The 17,827-nt window shown below is 53.8% G+C and overlaps 1 protein-coding gene across 5 annotated transcripts; it reads right to left on the bottom strand.

The window, feature by feature from the left end:
- Positions 1–294: 294 nt before the first annotated feature.
- On the bottom strand, positions 295–17,827 carry Adora2a (adenosine A2a receptor). 5 transcript variants are annotated; one of them, NM_053294.5, is made up of 3 exons: positions 17,643–17,827; positions 8,780–9,345; positions 295–2,029 (listed from the first exon to the last, which is right to left on the bottom strand). In NM_053294.5, exons 2-3 carry the CDS (start codon positions 9,100–9,102, stop codon positions 1,120–1,122), a joined length of 1,233 nt encoding a protein of 410 aa, NP_445746.3. In that variant the 5' UTR covers positions 9,103–9,345; positions 17,643–17,827; the 3' UTR covers positions 295–1,119. The 5 variants fall into 4 exon arrangements, with proteins under 5 accessions (NP_445746.3, NP_001344871.1, XP_017457041.1 ...); XM_017601552.3 differs by lacking the exon at positions 17,643–17,827 and adding an exon at positions 17,341–17,578; XM_063278978.1 differs by lacking the exon at positions 17,643–17,827 and adding an exon at positions 4,451–4,479 and having other exon boundaries at positions 8,780–8,874.

Here is a 17,827-nt window from a genome sequence, read left to right on the forward strand (position 1 = left end):
TGACGCTGGAGCTGTGACTGAACACGCAGTCCCCCCTCATTCTGTGATGCCTGTGAGGAATGACGAGGCCTCCCTTAGGAAATGCAAGTGTGCCTGCCACCCCACGCCGACCCACCCCACCCCAACACACAGGCATCTGGATTCTGGTGCGACCAGGAGGATAAGACCCTGGAAAGTCCCCAGGATTGTCAGTCTGCAGATCAGATTTGTCCGTCTGTACATATACCTACAATCAACAAGAGCTCATTATGTGTGGGATGGAGGGAAGAACTCACACGTCATTCTTGGCACGGGCAAATTTAAAACACAGTGTGGCTCATTTTATTTTACCTCAGGGAAAAAAAAAACCACAAACAAACAAACAAGTCCCTCTGGAAGGAAAGGCAGTAGTCAGGGCCTCAGACAGGGTAGCGCTGAACTACCCAGGTTCAGGTCCATGGCTTGACATCTCTAATCTCTCTCATGGGACCTGAGCCCATGCTCTGGAATCCTTCCCTTCATAGTTGCTGTCTTCCAGGCCAGCTTTGTTGGTCAGAGATAGCCCTGTGACTAAGTGCATGGTAGCTTGGGCTAGCCCAAGAAGACCACCTTCAATTCCTTGGTTGGGGGGGTTCCCAGCAGGATCGACCACAGACCCAGCAGGCAGGGGAGGGGGGAAGTCAATAAAATAGAATGGGTTTCCTCACATTTTTATCTTCTTGAAAAAGAAATAGCCAAGTGCCACTTCTAGGCCAGCAGCTCCCTGAGCCCTAGACAGTCTGGGGAGAGTAGTGTACTACAGCAGGAGGTCTGAAGCTCCTATATTCTAGCATCGGGCCAGGCCAGTCCTCTAAGCCACAACCGCTCTAGAGAGACAAGACAGCTTTTTGGACGCTTCTGGAGCAGGGGAACTGGGCCCTGCCTTTGCAGATGCTACTGCAGCCCTGACCTAACACAGGGCCCCGTAGCACGAAGCAGAAGCATCGCTTCCTCCACCCCAGGCCTTTCTTACTGGGCTTCATGCTGCTCCAACTTCATGCCCCCTCTTTGTAGTTCAAAGTGGGAGCCACGCGCCCATTGGGTTTCTCTTCCCTTAGTGAGATTGGTCCAGCCAACCAAAAATATTAAAATGTCTTTCCCTCAGGAAGGGGCAAACTCTGAAGACCATGAGGAAGCTCCTACTCTAGCCTGGACCAGATGACCCCTTAGGCCAGGGTGCTCTTGGCCTTCCTGGCGCTCCTGGGTAGGAAGCTCCACATCCCGAGGAGAGCCTTGGGCACTCCCTCCACCCCCCAGCCCCAGAGTGTAGCCATTGGGCCGCCGTCCGGAATGGGTGGCACTGCCGTTGGCCCATACCCCCAGGGGGTGGCCATTAAGGCGGAGGCTAACCTGCTCTCCCTCAGTGCTGTGAGCTGCCAGGGCCCAGGCACTGGAACCCCCTGCCTGGAAGGGTTCCTGCCGCCTCAGGACGTGGGTTCGGATGATCTTCCGGAAGGTCTGGCGGAACTCCCGGATCCTGTAGGCGTAGATGAAGGGGTTGACGACGGAGTTGCTGTGGGAGAGGATGATGGCCAGGTACATGAGCCACGGAGGGGCGTGCCGGCACGTGGAGCAGAAGAAGGTGAAACAGTTGATGATGTGCAGCGGCAACCAGCACAGAGCAAAGAGCCCGACGATGATGGCCAGGGACTTGGCAGCGTGGACCTCCTTCTGCAGCGTGGACCGAGTCCGCTCCCCTGGCAGGGGCTGGCTCTCCATCTGCTTCAGCTGTCTCCGGGCCGCCAGAAAAATCCGTAGGTAGATGGCCAGCATGAGCAGAAGGGGCAGTAACACGAACGCAAAGAAGTTGTAGTAAACCATGTAATTCATGGGCACCACGTCCTCGAACAGACAGGTCACCCGGCCCTCGCCGCAGGTCTTCGTGGAGTTCCCGTCTTTCTGACTGCAGTTGTTCCAGCCCAGCATGGGGGTCAGGCCAATGGCAAACGACAGCACCCAGCAAATTGCAATGATGCCCTTCGCCCTCACACCTGTCACCAAGCCATTGTACCTGGGGAGAGAGGACCGGCATTAGAGGTTTGCTCAGTCAGAGTCTAGCAGGACTGAGAAGCCCACAGAAGCCCACACGGTAGTCCCCGTGTGCTGGCTGTGGGGTCTTGGGCTACTTGTCCCCCCTCCAACCTGGGTAGCATAGTCTTTTTTTTTCCGGAGCTGAGGACCGAACCCAGGGCCTTGCGCTTTCTAGGCAAGCGCTCTACCACTGAGCTAAATCGCCAACCCCAGTCTTTTTTTTTTTTTTTTTTTTTTTTTTTTTGGTTCTTTTTTTCGGAGCTGGGGACCGAACCCAGGGCCTTGCGCTTTCTAGGCAAGCGCTCTACCACTGAGCTAAATCCCCAACCCCAGTCTTTTAAGTGAGGCACTCAGCGCTGTCTGTCTCAGAGCTGCAGGGGGTTAACGGGAAGCAGACATCCAGGACACGGAAACCCATCACACAAACGGTCAGGCGTTGTTAGTCTTAGGACATAGTCTTGAGACTCAATTTAAGTTTGGCTCAAAAGAAATAGTCTTAGGGGGGCATAGTCTACTTCCGTGATGGTTAATCTTGGTTCCTAGTAGAGCAAACTTTCCTTTAAGAGTAGGGCAGATCCAGAGTTCTGGGAATGGAACTATCCAGATATAAGTGGACCGAGGCACTTAACACGCCATGCCTTTTATTTTCTTATGGTCCTCAAGAAGAGGCTGCCCAGGGCATGGAGGAGGAGCGTTAGCCCCAAATCTAATGAACTATTATCTCCCCTCCAAAACCACCCAACAATCCTCTGGGTGGAAGTGGGACAATTGTGTATTGACATTTTCCTGGAAATCTTAATAATCGTGAGGTACTGAACGAGGTGGGAAAGAAGACAGTAATGTGCCTGAGGGCCAGACGAAAATATTCTTGTGCTGTTTGCCAATTCCGGGTTATGGGGAGGGAGCCTTGATTTGTCAACTAGAAAGTTGCCTCGATTCCACTGGAAACACATCGTCATTTTGGTAAAAGAACGTTTTGTTTTGTTTAAGTCTTCTCGACTTATAAAAGCGGGGGTTTGGTAACACCTAAGGGGTGAGCTTATGTTTAATGGTTTTGAGTCTGGCAACACAAGACCACCACCACCCTCCCAGTATAGCTTTGGCTCTTCAAGTTCAGGTTAGACAGCTTGGAGGAGTGTTTCTTGCCTCCTCCAGGGCTGGGAGCCTGCTTGGAGTAGGAGTCTCCTGAATTCATCTCCACAATGTCAGCTGGAGGACGGGGCAAATGGTAGGTATCAAGGTAAACATATACACCTTTTGATTCCAGACTCCGCAGCAGGGACAGAGAGGCTATGACCTATGGGTGGCAGACCCGGGTACCCACTGTGAACAGATGTAGGAAGAAGGCTGGAGTGTGTTTATCTTGTCTTTGTCACCATGTAATGTGTATGCCCCCTGCCCAGCATTAAGTAAGTCACCTCCCATGTGTGAGGCTCTAGGTAGAAGCTTCATCGTGAAAGAAAGGAGGAAGGAGGGAAGGAAGGAAGGAAAGAAAGGAAGGAAGGGAGACATACACCCAGTGTTGCTAGATCTCAAGTGGGCTGGGTGTTTGGAGGGAAAAAAACTTCCATTTTATATGTCGTCAATTAAGAAAGGGGGGGGCGGGGCTGGAGAGGTGGCTCAGTGGTTAGAGCACTGACTGCTCTTCCAGAGGTCCTGAGTTCAAATCCCAGCAACCACATGGTGGCTCACAACCATCTGTAAAGAGATCCGATGCCCTCTTCTGGTGTATCTGAAGACAGCTACAGTGTACTTATATATAATAAAATGAATAAATCTTTAAAAAAAAAAAAAAGAAAGAAAGGGGGGGGGGGGAAGGGGCTGGGGATTTAGCTCAGTGGTAGAGCGCTTACCTAGGAAGCGCAAGGCCCTGGGTTCGGTCCCCAGCTCCGAAAAAAAGAACCAAAAAAAAAAAAAAAAAAAAAGAAAGGGGGGGGGGGGAAACCCTGTACTTTCTAACTATTTGTCTAATCTGTCCCTCTGTTTTAGAGCTGGAGAAACTGAAACTGAGACCCAAGGGGAAGCAGGGACTTGCTGTGAACATTCTGAGGCCCAGGGGCAACTCAAACCCAGGCAAACTTTCTACCACTGAGCCACAACTCCAGCCCGGTCAATCCAGAATCTCTTTTCTCGGGAGTTTTGTGGGCCCCACCGGGTGGGGCCTTGGTCACCTACAACAGGGTCTCTGAAGGAGGGTCACAGATTTACTATCTCTACCAAGCACCAGAAAGCAAGCCCTGCTTGTCTGCTTGCCTGGAGGCTCAAAAGTGAAGTCCTGGGGTCCCCACCCCATCTAATACTTACATGCTTTGTGCCAGGCACCCCTCAATTGTGCTTTTACATGATCCTCACGGGAGGGGAAGCTACGTTAGTGGTCACATCTTTTCTGGGACAAGCGTACCTTTCCTGGTTCCTAGTCCTGGTACATTCCTGTGAACAAGGAATGCTACGTCACTTCACCTCTCTGGGCCTCAATTTCCTTATTTATGGACCGAAACTAAGATTTCTAAACCGCTCACCACTGCCCATACGGGCGCAATGCTGAATTTAGTGCATGGAAACCCCAGGGAGCCACCCTGTGGCTCAGGGTAGATCAGGGCTACTCAGTTGCTGGTCAGAGAAATGAGCTGCCTAGGAGACTGAAGAAACCTTGGGGATGGTGTAGGGTCTCTGACTTTGGTGACTTTGGAACCGTTTTTAGGATAGGTTTTTCTGCCCCTGGTATTTAGAAAGGAGAAGGGATCCAACTCAGTAAGTCTGAGTTAATAAGCTGTTCTTGGAGGCAACAGCCCAGGTCTGACGGCTCCCGAGAATATACCATGGAAATCCCAGGTTTGTCCAGTTTTCTTTTACGGACAGGGAACCCACAAGGGGAAGTCTTCCACAGCAGTCTGGAAAGAAAGTCCCTTATGGGGACGGAACCCAGTATGTTAGATGTACTTTCCTACGTTGGCAAAGTACAGAGGGGCTTAGGAGACATGTTTAAGCACATGCACGTATTATGTGAGCTTACACACACACACACACACACACACACACACCCCAAATAGGAGCCCGTGCTCATATTTCCAGCATCTGGAAACAGAGGCGGGAGAATCGGGAAATCAAGGTCCTGGAACAGGAGCCTGAGGGCTAGGCTCAAATGGAATCTCGAACAAACTATAGCTATTCCAGGCTTGTATTTCTGACTAACACAGTCTCATTCTGGCCTTCTAGATAAATACACTCGGTGACACTAGAAGGTTCCCCGGGCTGCCTAGCAGGATGTGGGACCATTCCAGGGAGCCTCGGAGATGTAGGATGTTTCTGTCAGAGTTTCTGGCAGTGCCTGTTTTCAAGTGGCTTCTACATCCCTGCACCCTCCAGCCTGTAAAGGTTGCCTTTCCCTCCAAAGTCCTGATTAACCATACTGGGGCCTCACCCGGTGGCTCTAGAATTTACCCACAATTCCAGTTGGAGTTTTCAGGTATCTTTGCAACACGGAGGAGAAGGCAGGACTTTCTAAGTCATCTTACGGGGCCAATGACCTAAGAATTGAAGAGCATCTCACCCCAAAGGAGAAATTCGAACTCCTTCAGTAGGCAGAGACCAGCCTTAATCAGCCGCACACCATACCTGGCACTCAGGAGCTAGGCCACCTCTCTTCCACCAGGAGGAGAGGCCATACCCACAAGTCCACTCACTCCTTCCATGGGATATTTGCTTGGCCTTTACTCTCCTGACACCTGCCTACCCCACCCCCACTTTACACTGTCATGACAATTCAGATCCCATGACACCCATATAGCAAGACTTCCTCCAGGGCACACTGCACCCTCACGAGCATCATTGTGGAGGGAAGAACGGAATCCAGGTTTCACATATGTCAAGCAACAAGGATTCTACCTCTGAGCCGTGCCTCTGGTCCAGTAGGGGCTTATGGCCAAGCCTGTGGTAATAGGGATACAGTCCCAGACCTCTGGCGTGCTACAAACGTTCTCTGCCACTCTGCATATGCCTGGCCCTCCTGCCCTTTTGGGAATCAGAGAAATGTATTTTATAGGACTTTAGGTCTCACACCAACTGGCTGCCTTTGCGTACTTTGGCCCGTTACTTAGGAATGGGAACGCCATTGGAGACAGTGGTGTGAAGGACCCCCCAGGAAAGGAAGCCTGGTCTCTTATGCCGGTCTTTCCTGGCAGGCATAGAATCACATCTTTGCCTTTGACCTGTTTTTATTACTCACGAGGTTCTGCCTCAATTTGACAGGGTGCGTACGCTCGGGAAGGAGGGGACAGAGTATCCTGAAGCTAAAAATTCTTTGCAACAACGACAATGAAAGAATTCCTGGTCCACAGTGAGAGCCTGGGACTATGCCTCCATCAAAGATTGAGCCTTAGAAGAGACTGAATGTGAAAGGGGAAAAGTGAGTCCAGGCTAGAAAGCCCCTCCAGATCCCCTTCATGCCCGGTCCCCTGATCCTTCCAGAAATCCCTCATTCCTGGTCCCCTGGTGTCCTCCCATCTCCCCACCATGCCTAAGGAGCCACTATACAAGACACCTCCTTATTCTCTACAATGGGAAACCTCTGGAGGCAGGAAAGTGAAGGAGCTCAGAGGTCAGGGAGCATGAAGGGCTCTAAAGTCCATCCAGCTTGGGAGACACAGATGTCCTTTTCTGGCTCTGGTCTCCCTCAAGGGTCCTGACATCTGCTGGACCAGGAACGATCAAAGGACATCCTGTACTCACACACGATGACAGCTGTAAAACTGCCCATAGGGAAGACGAGATTCCTTGGTGGGCATCTTCAGACCTATGGGATCCTTGCCGAGACCAACCTGTGCTTTGCAAGGCCCCACTCAGAGCTCAGATGGCCCAAGGTCCAAGTGGAACTGAGGTCAAGAGGTCTGGCGATGCAGCTACACTTAGGGATGGGCTGTTGGCTTCAAGCCTCCAGCTCACAAAAGAGCAGAATCCTTTCCCGTTACCCTGCCCCGCCTCATCATTCCTACCGGCTTACTGGACCTTTGGTGAGGAACAACACAGAAACTTGCTCCCTTGTTACCCGTGAGAAAACAGGCCCAGCATAGGGCTGCTCGATTTCTGTAGTCACATGACCCATTTCTATTTCAGGAATTCAGCCCCCCGATTCTGAGCAGACAGAGACAGGGAGAGGCCAGGGAGAGCTGGAACCTTTAAATCGAGAACAGCTATCCTGATCTTCCCTGACATGTTGCTGCTTGGAGTTAGAAGATGGGGATTGTTAAGTTGCTGCTTTCCCCGGGTGACCTGCTACATAGACCGAGCCTGTCTCCCAGGGTGGGTGCCACTGACCCATAGAGACTCACACGCAGACTCCCAACAGGCCTCTGTGTTCTAATCTTCCACTGCAGGAACCTGGATGTCTCCACGTGCGACCTTTAACCCTGTCCCTTCTTAGAGCTGGCCCCAATCCTCCCTACACTTTGTGTGTTGTTTTCTTTGATTGTTTTTCTTTTCCTTGAACGGGGGTTTTAGTGCAGACTCCTGGCTAACCTAGAATTCATCGTTCTCAGACTCCAGCTTTTGCCAAGTTCGAGGACAGAAGTGCCGTGCTTGCTACCATGCCCAGCTTAAGTCCCCTTTGACAGAGTCTTTAAGGCAATGCAAGGCACAGGCTCCGTCCTTTAGAGAGTGCTTGCTTCTTCCCTAGGGCTCAGATTATAACCAAGGCGGTGTGACAATTCCTTCCTGCAGACTGAGCCACTCCAGGCGGACCACTCCTCAAAGTGAGGTCACAGTGGCGGTGGGCTACAACTCCTTGGATGGCTGTGAGAGAGCTAGCCCCTTTCTCGGAGTCTCCTTTTTCTATCCAGAAGACGAGAGGAAGGAAATGACCTCGAAGGGCTCTCTTGCCTCTAACCCTGAATTGTCACAGCTCACTTAATCTGGTCCTTCTTCTTGCTGGATGCCCTCTGCCCACAGCAAAGTTGCTGATGCTTCCTCTCTGGGCAGGAACTCTGCTTGAGCAGAAAAACTCACTAAGGAGACTATGCATCCAATCCCCCATTATGGAATCTTTCCTCAAGGACTGCAGCCACCCTGACCACAGGACCGAGCTCTGGTAGAAAGACTCGGAGGAGGAAGCCCTGGGAGAGTAATACACTGCCTGGGTCATCTATGGGGGACAGGAGTGCAGAGGGGCTGAGAAGAGGACTCCAGGAAGAACATCCTTACGCATACTTGGCTGAAGTCACTTCACAGAAAGGTCACCATAAGAAAAAAAAAACCCTTTGCGTAGCCAGCCCCTAATACACTCAGAGTCCTCTCAGACCTAGGAGCAATATAATTTGCATAGAAGTCCAAATGACTCACTGTGGCATTTGGCCAAGTCACTTCCCCTTTCTGGGTCACCCTCCTAATGTACACACTGGGGAAAGGCTGGTGGCGGCAGAGGCAGGTTCCTAGCTGAGGTTCTGTGGTTCCCCATGGCTCCCCACCCACCGCGGATTACACACAGAGGTATGCAGAGTAGCTCACACAGCAGTAGCATGTAGCAGGAGAGCCGGGAAACCCTTGTCTGATAGCAGCCACACGCGGCTGCCTACAGACAGCCTCGGCATGCGACCTGGGGAGTGCCCTGGATTTATAGGGATAAGCCAGACAGGCATGGCCACCTCCAGCTCTGTAAAGACCCACACGGAGTCCCAGGGCCCTGCCCTCTGTGCCCTCGGATCTGAGCCTTATGCACGGATGGACCCCCCTGGCTCACCGGAGTGGAATTCGGATGGCGATGTAGCGGTCGATGGCGATAGCCAAGAGGCTAAAGATGGAACTCTGCGTGAGGACCAGGACAAAACAGGCGAAGAAGAGGCAGCCGTGGCAGGCGGCGCAGAAGCCGGTGCTGATGGTGATAGCGAAGGGGATGGCGAGCACACCCACTGCAATGTCAGCCGCCGCCAGCGATACCACAAAGAAGTTGGTGACGTTCTGCAGGTTACTGTTGATCCACACGGCCCAGCACACGAGCACGTTGCCCAGGATGGCCAGCACAGCGATGGCCAGCTCCACCGTGATGTACACCGAGGAGCCCATGGTGGGAGCAGCCACACTTGGGCAGGCTCAGCAGGGATGCAGGCCTGGGCCAGCTCTCGGTCCATAGCTGCAGCCCAGCCGTCCACCCACCCAAGCCCCGCAGCCCTTTCCTCACAAGAGCCACGAGCGTTCCCAGAGAGAGCTCCCCGAAGACGTTCTCACAGACGACTCTGCATCTCCCAAAATCATGACTTCTCCAGGGGATCTGGCCTGGCTCCTCTCGGCTTCAGGGTTCTGAGATACCTGGAAAGAGAGAGTCTCAGTGAAGAGCTGAACCACCCTGTCCACTTCAGAGTCAGGCGTGGGCCAGACATCCACCTGAGAATGACTCCCATCTTGCCCAATCTGTGACAGTCGGTCTGTTGGGACACAGGCCCCAAGAGCTGACTGGTTCCAAAGAAGTCTTACCAAGATCTTTACCCAACCCTTCTCAGGGAGATAGTTCCTTCTCCAGTCTCTTCAGGGCAGACACAGGAGAGAATACAAACAGAACTAGGATTTCTCACTGACCTGTCCCCATGCATCTTTCTCACCCGGGGTATTACAGATACCCACCCTCCCAGCTTGGACTAGTGGCTGAAGATCTTGTTGTTTTTGATTTAATCTATGGGTGCAAGTTGAAGTCAAGGCAAGTTGATGTCTATGTTGGCTCCCCTTGAGTAGTTTTTCAAACTTTCTGTAGCTGCCTGGCCAGTCCTCCGGGTCCCCAGTCCCACAAGACCCTCCCTCAAGGAAGGTTCTTTCCCCACTGGGCTTTCCCCATTCCACCAGCCTTCTCACACTGAGCCAGTCTCCAAGACCAACTCATTTTGCTCCATCCCTTCAGAGGACTACCATCCCCATCCAAGGGACACCCCTGCCCCTAAGGTCACCTCAGACACTCCCCAGAGTTCCTTTCTGGAAAGATCTGGGAGCCTTCTGGTCCTATCCTCCAGTTATGGCCGCAAGTGGCAAGTAACCATTCTTACCCTCACAGGCAGCAAGAGCAGGGTCCAAGCCAAACCCGCTGCTCGGAGAGAGCTCCCACTAACAGGCTGCACAGCCAGGCAGAGCAGGCGCTGTGATTGCTTCCCTGAGGGATCCGCCTCCACTTTCCTCCCACACCTCCCCTCTCCCCACAGGTCGTAGCTGAGGCTGCTCTAGAATGCTCTAGGGAATGCTGCTCAAGAAAAGCAGGTACTCAGTAAGGACTGCCGTGGAGGACCGTGGGCAAGAATCCTTTTCTTTCCCAGGCCTCAGTTTCTCCACACAGACTACAACACCTTTGGGCCCCAGATACCAAGGGCTCATTTCAGCACTTATCCACAGATTTGGAAAGGCTACCCCAGAGTCACAATGTCAGTTCACAGGAATAACTGAGACCCCTAGAAAGTGGAAGTCTTGGTCTCTCCATAGTGGGCCCCAGCTGAGCTTGCAAAACCTTAATGTAAGCAGGACTGTCCCAATAGCCTCTTACTCCCCAAGCAAGAGCTAAAGGATCCTCACCTCCACCCCTAGTCCACCTTCTTCAGTGCTTGACCTCTATGGTACCACGGGTGTGCCTGCTGGGAACAAAATGCTGCAGGCTGACTTTCAGACCCCTACATGGAGACAAATCTTTCCTTTTCCTTCTCCCCTCAAGGAGAGGAAGGAGGAGTGGAACTGGAGGCCTTGGGAGAAGGGTCTTCTCCACCTGAGGTTGGCCGAGAGGCAAAATAGGGGCTAAAAGAAATGAACCTCAAGGTTGCTCCTGTGACGTTGCCAGGGCTTCAGTCTAGAGAGAGAGTGGACACAGATGCAGCTTATATTTTGTCATTGATGAGGCCGATACTGAAGGTTTGGAAGGAGAAAACAAAGTCTGCAGAAACTGACAGGATTGCTGTTCCTAATCCATGCCGCTGCTCCTAAGGTCAGACAGAGACACCGACCGATGGCTAAGTCCTTGCGAGTCCCGGTTCTGCACAAGCTGCCTGCCCACTAGCTGTTTGTAACGCATGTTCCAAGCAGAACGGCTGGATCTGGTACAGGGGCCACCTCTGGGCACATACCATGTCCCTCTGCGTTCATGGCTTACAGTTCACGGCAACACTATCAGGGGTCCATCTAACCACCACAGGTCCATGACCAATAGCTCCTGTTCTAGCTTTCAACGTTTAAAGCAGCAGCAGGCCCATTGTCCAATCAGGCCCAGCCTGAGCCAGTGAACCCCTGGAGAGCTACTGCAGCCCACGAATCCTAGCTCTCCCAACTGGCATCTCCTGGGGAGAAAGGATAACCACCTATTATATCCCTTCACTGGAGGGCCCTGAAGCAGGCTGCGATCAGACCAGCCCATGCCAGAAGGCTGGCCCGGGGCCTTAACATTCCTCCATCCTCAAGGTCCCCAGTGGAGCATAATACACTCCTGTCGAGGTGAGACGGCTCCATCCCTGAGCCTAAATCTGTGCTGTTGTTTCTGGTCACACCACCAGTATTGTCCCCCAGCGCCAGCACTGGACTCCATAGCCTCCAGGACACCAGCTATGCCGGGGTCTGACCCAGGCCTATGATTGCTGAAGCTCTCCCAGCCGCTTTGGTACCTGCCTGAGTCCTCCCAGTTCTCAAGGTTCCTCATGTTCCGTGCTGGGCCCGTGCTGGATATTTCTGGATACCAGCACTCTTCCTGACGGTGCCGAGGCTGTTGTGCTTCTCTTTAGTCTCAACACAGCTGGCCCTCCTGCCAGGCTGCTTAGCATTGGCTGAGGTTCCTGTCCCAGGACCCTTCCCTCTGCCCTTCCTTCAAACATTCCTGCAGGCCCTTAAGTTATTGCTACAAATCCCAGGGGAAGCTCCTCCGATCCCGGGGGCCACCTGGGCAGCTGCCAAACCCGAATCTTCTTCTCTTTTGTGCCTTCCCCCAGCCCCTAAGTCGGGCAGATCAGTAGAGCCTAGAGCCGAAGCATTCTCAGGACAGACAGGAGGGAGGAGCCCTGTAGACAGAGGCTGAAGCCGTCTAGTTGTAGGCAGGCAAAATAGCTCAGGGCCAGGGCACCTTGACTTGGAGCTTCCTTTCTAGGATGGTTGTTCCCACTGGGCCAATTTCCAGCCTACTAATGTTTCACTGACCAGACGGAGCCACACTCAGGGCCGAGCGATGCTAGCTGATGATGAGCCTCTAAGCCCCGTGTCCTCCAGGTGGCCATGGATCCGAATACCAAGGCTACCCTGGGCCACGTTGAGTGAGGAGCTCGTGCAAGCCGTTTGGGACTTTGGGAAATAGCTGTGAGCTATGTCCCTGGTAGCCTGGTGAGCTCTATCATTTCAGATGAGAAGCCAGCACCCAAACAAGTGAAAAAGACTCTCAGCTTCACCAGGAACGTTAGAGGGTGGCTTAACCCTTAGAGAAGGCCAAGGGATACTGCAGAAGACCTCCCCCTTTGTGAAGTCTTCTAGAGCGGTGGGTCTCAACCCTTTCGGAAAACCTCGATCTCCCCCCAAAAAATATTTACACTGTGATTCATAAAGGGAACAAAATTAGGAAGTAGCAGCAGACATAATTGTATAGTTGTGGAAGGAGGTTACCTTAACACGAGGAACTGTATTAAAGGGTTGCAGCATTAGGAAGGTGGAGAACCGCTGCTCCAGAGTCACCAGAAGGCTGGGGGCCCAGGAGAAGGGGCCGCTATAGAGCCAGGTTCCAGCAATTTCCTATCCCTCGATGTTGGCTCTAAAGGACTAATCCTTGAGTCATCTGTTGCTAGCCAGGTGGGGGAAATTAAAAACTAATCATGCTGTGTTTCCTCACGGTGGTCCTTTGTTGGGGACAGGGTGGAGTGCAGACACTGTCCCATATCACCTCTAGGCACATGCTGTGTGGAACATGCGTCAAGAGACTTGAAGGAGCAGCCCGCTTGGCCTCCCAGCATTTAGATACAACGTTGCTGCCTCTCCCTCCCATTCCCTCCCATCCTGAACCAGCCGGTTTAATTAAAATCATTTAATCCCAACACACATGTCTCCTGACCCACCCGAGGCTCTGTGTACACAGGCCCAGGTGGTGGCTCCAGACCCTGCTGGATGTGTCTGGGAGCTCCCAGGCAGGGCTCCACATACGGACCCTGCTCCGGCCAAGCGGCAGAGGGAACAGGGCAGCAGACACTGCCCACTGCAGCGTCAGTGGGCTTCTTCCTGGGCTCTAGAATCCCAAGTCGTATCCTTTTTGTTTTGAGACAGGTCTCTTGTAGCCCAGGCTAGCCACCAGGCATAGTCTTGAACTCTCGATCCTTACGCTTCTATCAGCTATATGCCAGATTCACAGGCATGCGTCATCACCCCAGGCTGCCTCTTCCTCACAGGGACAATGTTCACTGGCTACCTAGTTTTCTGTGTCACAGGAACTCTATTGGCTGCCACTGTTGTTCCCTTCAGTCCTGGGGTCTCCTGCAGAAGTCTCAAAGGACAAGAACCCTGGGAATTCTTCAATGACAGCTGCCCCCTTAGAGGTTCAGATTGCCTGGGTCCTAGCTGGTGGCAGAGAAGTCGTTTCAGGCCATGCCCTGACCCTAGGACCTTGGCTCCCACTTCAGATGAGCCACGAACCAGAATTCAGAACGCAAGGAAACTGAGACCATAGAAGAGGCGGTGTACACCTTTAATCCTAGCACCCTGGAGGCAGAGACTGCTCGGTGGGTCTCTTTGAGGTGGTGGCCAGCCTGGTCTACATAGTGACACCCTGCCTCAAAAAAAGGGGGGGAAAGGGGAGGCATGAAATAAAAATAAAAATGCCAAACACGGAACCCACGGGAGGGGAAGGTCTAGCCTGGGCAGTACTGATTTCGATAACTCAAACACGAAGAGCCGAAACAAGAACGAGACAGGTATCAGGCTCGCTGGCACACAAGAGCGGAGAAGAGAAAGAAGCACAAAGTCTTGAACGGGCTTGACAAAGCCTTGGACCTGCAGGGAGTTGAGGACCAAGGCAACGGTGGATGGAAGAGAGAACACTTGGTCATTCGTACTGGAATCAGAGGCAAAGTTTAGATGGAGGAGTTCCAACGTCTGTCCTTTGGTTTGGGGAATGACACCAAGACAGAGTCATAGAAGGACGGACCGGAACCTCCCCCCAACCAAAAGAGCAGCCATATAGTGGCTCAGAAGTAACTGGAGCTTACAGGAAGAACCCCCCCAAACCTGCCACACACCAGTCACCAGGACGGGTCCCTCCTGAGGCTACCTAATGCCGCATGGACTATCGGGGTCTTGTTCTCCCTTCCCTTCCCCATCCTTCCCTTCTGGATCCCTCTAGAGTTGTACAGCACCCAAATTCTAATACCTGATAAAAGCTGGGCCCCAAGGTCTCAAGCAGGTGACCAGTAAGTCCCTCCCCCAACGGCCATGAGTGGGAGGGGCCGTGTGGCTGCTTGTTGTGTTCCTGAGGACAGGATGTGGGCAGGAAGGGAGAACCAGTTCTCTGCAGCTCTCTGGAGGCCAGGGCACTTGCTCGCCCTTCTAAATGACATCTCTACCACCAGCCAGGACCCAGGCTACCTCAGTCTAGAGTCCCAGGCCCTAGACTCAAAGGCCACTGGCCAGTCGTATCTCCCTTCTCTCCCACTAAGAACCTTAGGATGGGCTTTGACATCCCCACTTGCCTAGATCTGGTAGCCAGAGAGAACCACAGGTCCCCAGTCCTACCTCAGGTACCATTTATCCATTGCGGATAAAGCCCTTCCCTGGATCCAGGCCTCACAGAAATACTGGGAGAGCAGCCTGCAGTGGGAGCAGCCCAGGTGGGCTCCACGCAAGGTCATGCCAGACTTTCCCCACTGTGCCTTGGCCTCTCCCATGTGCACGGGCCATGGTAGGAGTGTCACGTGAAAGGCTCAACTCCTGTGCCTCCTGGGAAGAGAACAAGCAAACCCTGGGTGGAACCCCGCCAGGAGGCTAGCCTGTACACTAGAAATGAGGGATGCAAGCTTGCTGCCGTAACCTTAGGACAGCCATAGAGGCTGAAGGGAAAGAACAGGCTGTACTGGACCAACATGAGTATGATCCACGTGAACCCTGTCACTGTCCCTCTGCCCAGGCTAGCCGGGGGCCTGGCTCCCAGCTCCCGGAGGCCGTTGTGAGGCCACAAGCAAAGATTCCTGCAGCTAGACTCTCTGAACGGAGACATGACACATAAAGTTAGAGGCTGCCCTGGAAAGCTGCACAAGTCCTGTCTTCCTAGTGTCCCCCCTCTTCCTAGGCCGGGAGTGAGGGTAGCTTCTCTCTCCCATTCCATCCCGGCTTGACACTTGGCAGGATCTCACGACCGCAGCCTCCCTCTCGGTACTACATAGCTCCTTCTTCCCTACCTCAGGGTCCGGGCCTTGCTCTGGGCATGAGCAGTCTCCAAGGGGCTCCTCTCGGTACCCCTAATCTTCTATTATTGGGGTCCCAGTGTGGAACCCAATTCTCAAGTTCTGTACCACATCTGCTCTCTCCAACCTACACTGACTTCCCCATTCCGTGATCTACCCTGCGTGGTCCCCAGGGTGTCCCAGAGCCCAGATTCCTCCCTGGCAGTTGGAGACATTCTCTTTTACCAGCTCAGTCCCCGCTTGTAGCAAAATCCTCACCTCTCCATCACATTCACCAAAATGTTTCCTACCTGTGCCCAACTCTCCAGATGCCTTGTCCTCCACTCTCCTATGCACACACTACTCAGGGCCCGGGTTGGGTTGTACCAAAAGACGGCTGGGCTCTAGCTTCTGCCGGGAGAGGTAACTCAGGGAGGAGCAGGTTAGAGGCAAGATCTGCTGATTTCAGGCGACAACGGAGACTCACCAGGGACTGTGGCCCCGCTTACAGGCCTTGAAACCACACGCTTGCTCCCAAACCAATTCTCGTCCACACTTCCTTCTGCTCATAGTAATCTCTGCTTCTCCTTCCAGGGTTACCCAACCTAAGAACAGAGCCCGATGACTTGCCCTCTAACATACCCGACCATAACACACACCCCTGCCACCACTGCCATCATCCCTTCCTCTAAACTTGGTTCCCACACCCGACCAAAGATTATCTCTTTCCCACCCCTCTCTCCTCCTCTATACCCTTGTGTGTTCGCCATTACGCCATCATTCTACAGATGGGAAAAAGGATTCCCAGCAGGACACTGGAGATCACTCACTGTTTCTTTTGCCTGGCCCACAGTTTGCCTCATACTACTTGTGTGGGCTGACCTTAGCCTAACTTCAAGCCATGATCATACAGGGAGGCTAGCCCAGCCCAGAACAGTCATGGTCAGCCTCTGAGGGAATGCACACTGGCTAGGGATTGCCCAAGAGATACCAGAACTTGAGAGAACCTGGGAAGTCCCAAAAATGCAAGGGCTGAGCTTTGAGATCTTGACACCACAACTCAGGGACCCACCACCAGTCTTTGAGCAGTGAGCGACTACAGAACCAAACAAGCAGAGCCTTCCCAACCCCGCATTTCAAAGAACCTCTCCATCATCATCTTAAGGGTCCTGACACTAAGGACATCCTTGGTTGGGTGTGGGCAATCTCCTAAAAGGTGCACAGGGTCTGGGAGTACAAAGGCAGAGTTCAGGGCAACCAGCATGGAGTTCCAGGTAGGACAGAGAACAGGCTCCCATCTCCGGGAGACAGGGTGCGGTCTCCGGTTGGGTAAGGAGAGGGGTCCAAATCCCTCCTAGACATAAAGAGAATATATGCTCTGCCTGCCCTGGGAACCTTGGCTACTGCCTGGCTGTTGCTTCTGCCGCTCTGGACCACTGTGAATCCCTGCTCCTCCCATTACATGGGCGGGCAAAATTGGTCTAAAGGTTCCAAAGCCCTTGCCCATCCTCTGCCAAACCCTTGAGAGGGAACGGGTTACCGTTGCCGCCATTTCTACCCCTGCTTTAGGAACCCCTAAGCGCTCACCCACCCTGCTGTTCTCTGGACTCCCCGAAGTGCCCTAACTCGAGTTCCCGCCACCACAGTCAACAGGATGCTCCCCTCCCCCGGGTTCCAAACTCCCCTGCTCTTGCTGCGCCTGTAGCCTGGTGCCCGCTTGAACCCCTAACCAGGGAGTCTGACCCGCCTACCTCCGGCCGCGCCTCGACGTCCGCAGCCTAGCTTTGGCAGGGACGCGCCCTAAAGGGACTTGTGCGCTTGCAGGTTCAGTCCTCCGCGCGGGGGACAAATCGACGGCTGTGGCCGCGCGTCGCCTGCGGGTCTAGATGACTGTAAGGCATCCCGCCACCCTGCCTTACTCGAACCCCTTCCTCCCTACCTGCCCTTAGGCACCTTCCGGTCGCTGAGGACCGCCCCGATGGCACCGCGCTTGGGATGTGACCGCGCCGAGGACCCCGGCTGCGACTGCTCCCGAAGCGGCCAGGGCAGGCTCGGACCTCGGTACCCGCGGACTCCTCCAGCAGGAAGGAAGGGTCGCAGGGAGCGGCGGACGCTCTGAGGGGCGGGATGGCCCTGGTCCGCTCAGACCTCCCGGCCCCGCAGCCTCCGACCGCCATAACCGCCAAGACACCCACCCGGGACCCCCAGGGTCCCCGGGACCCAGGACCCCCGCTGACTTGCCTCTTGCTCTGGCTCCCACCGTCTCAGCTGCCGCTCAGGCTCCAGCTCCGGCCGCGCCGCTCATGGGCGCACCCTGCAGGCGACTTCGAAACTAGCGCTGCTCCCGCCCCGCCCCGCTGCTGGGGGAAACCGAGGCCCTGAGGCGGGAACTGGAGGAAATGTCCCTGGGAGGGCTAACTAGGTGG

Source organism: Rattus norvegicus, chromosome 20 (genome assembly GCF_036323735.1).
Source record: "Rattus norvegicus strain BN/NHsdMcwi chromosome 20, GRCr8, whole genome shotgun sequence".
Classification (NCBI taxonomy): domain Eukaryota; kingdom Metazoa; phylum Chordata; class Mammalia; order Rodentia; family Muridae; genus Rattus; species Rattus norvegicus.

What these genes read in the sequence shown, in the direction of transcription:
- Adora2a (NM_053294.5), bottom strand. Translation starts at nt 9,102, where the DNA reads ATGGGCTCCTCGGTGTACATCACGGTGGAGCTGGCCATCGCTGTGCTG. An exon ending in GCCATCCGAATTCCACTCCG is followed by an intron (nt 2,030 to 8,779) that starts GTGAGCCAGGGG and finishes CTCTCTCCCCAG; the next exon opens with GTACAATGGCTTGGTGACAG.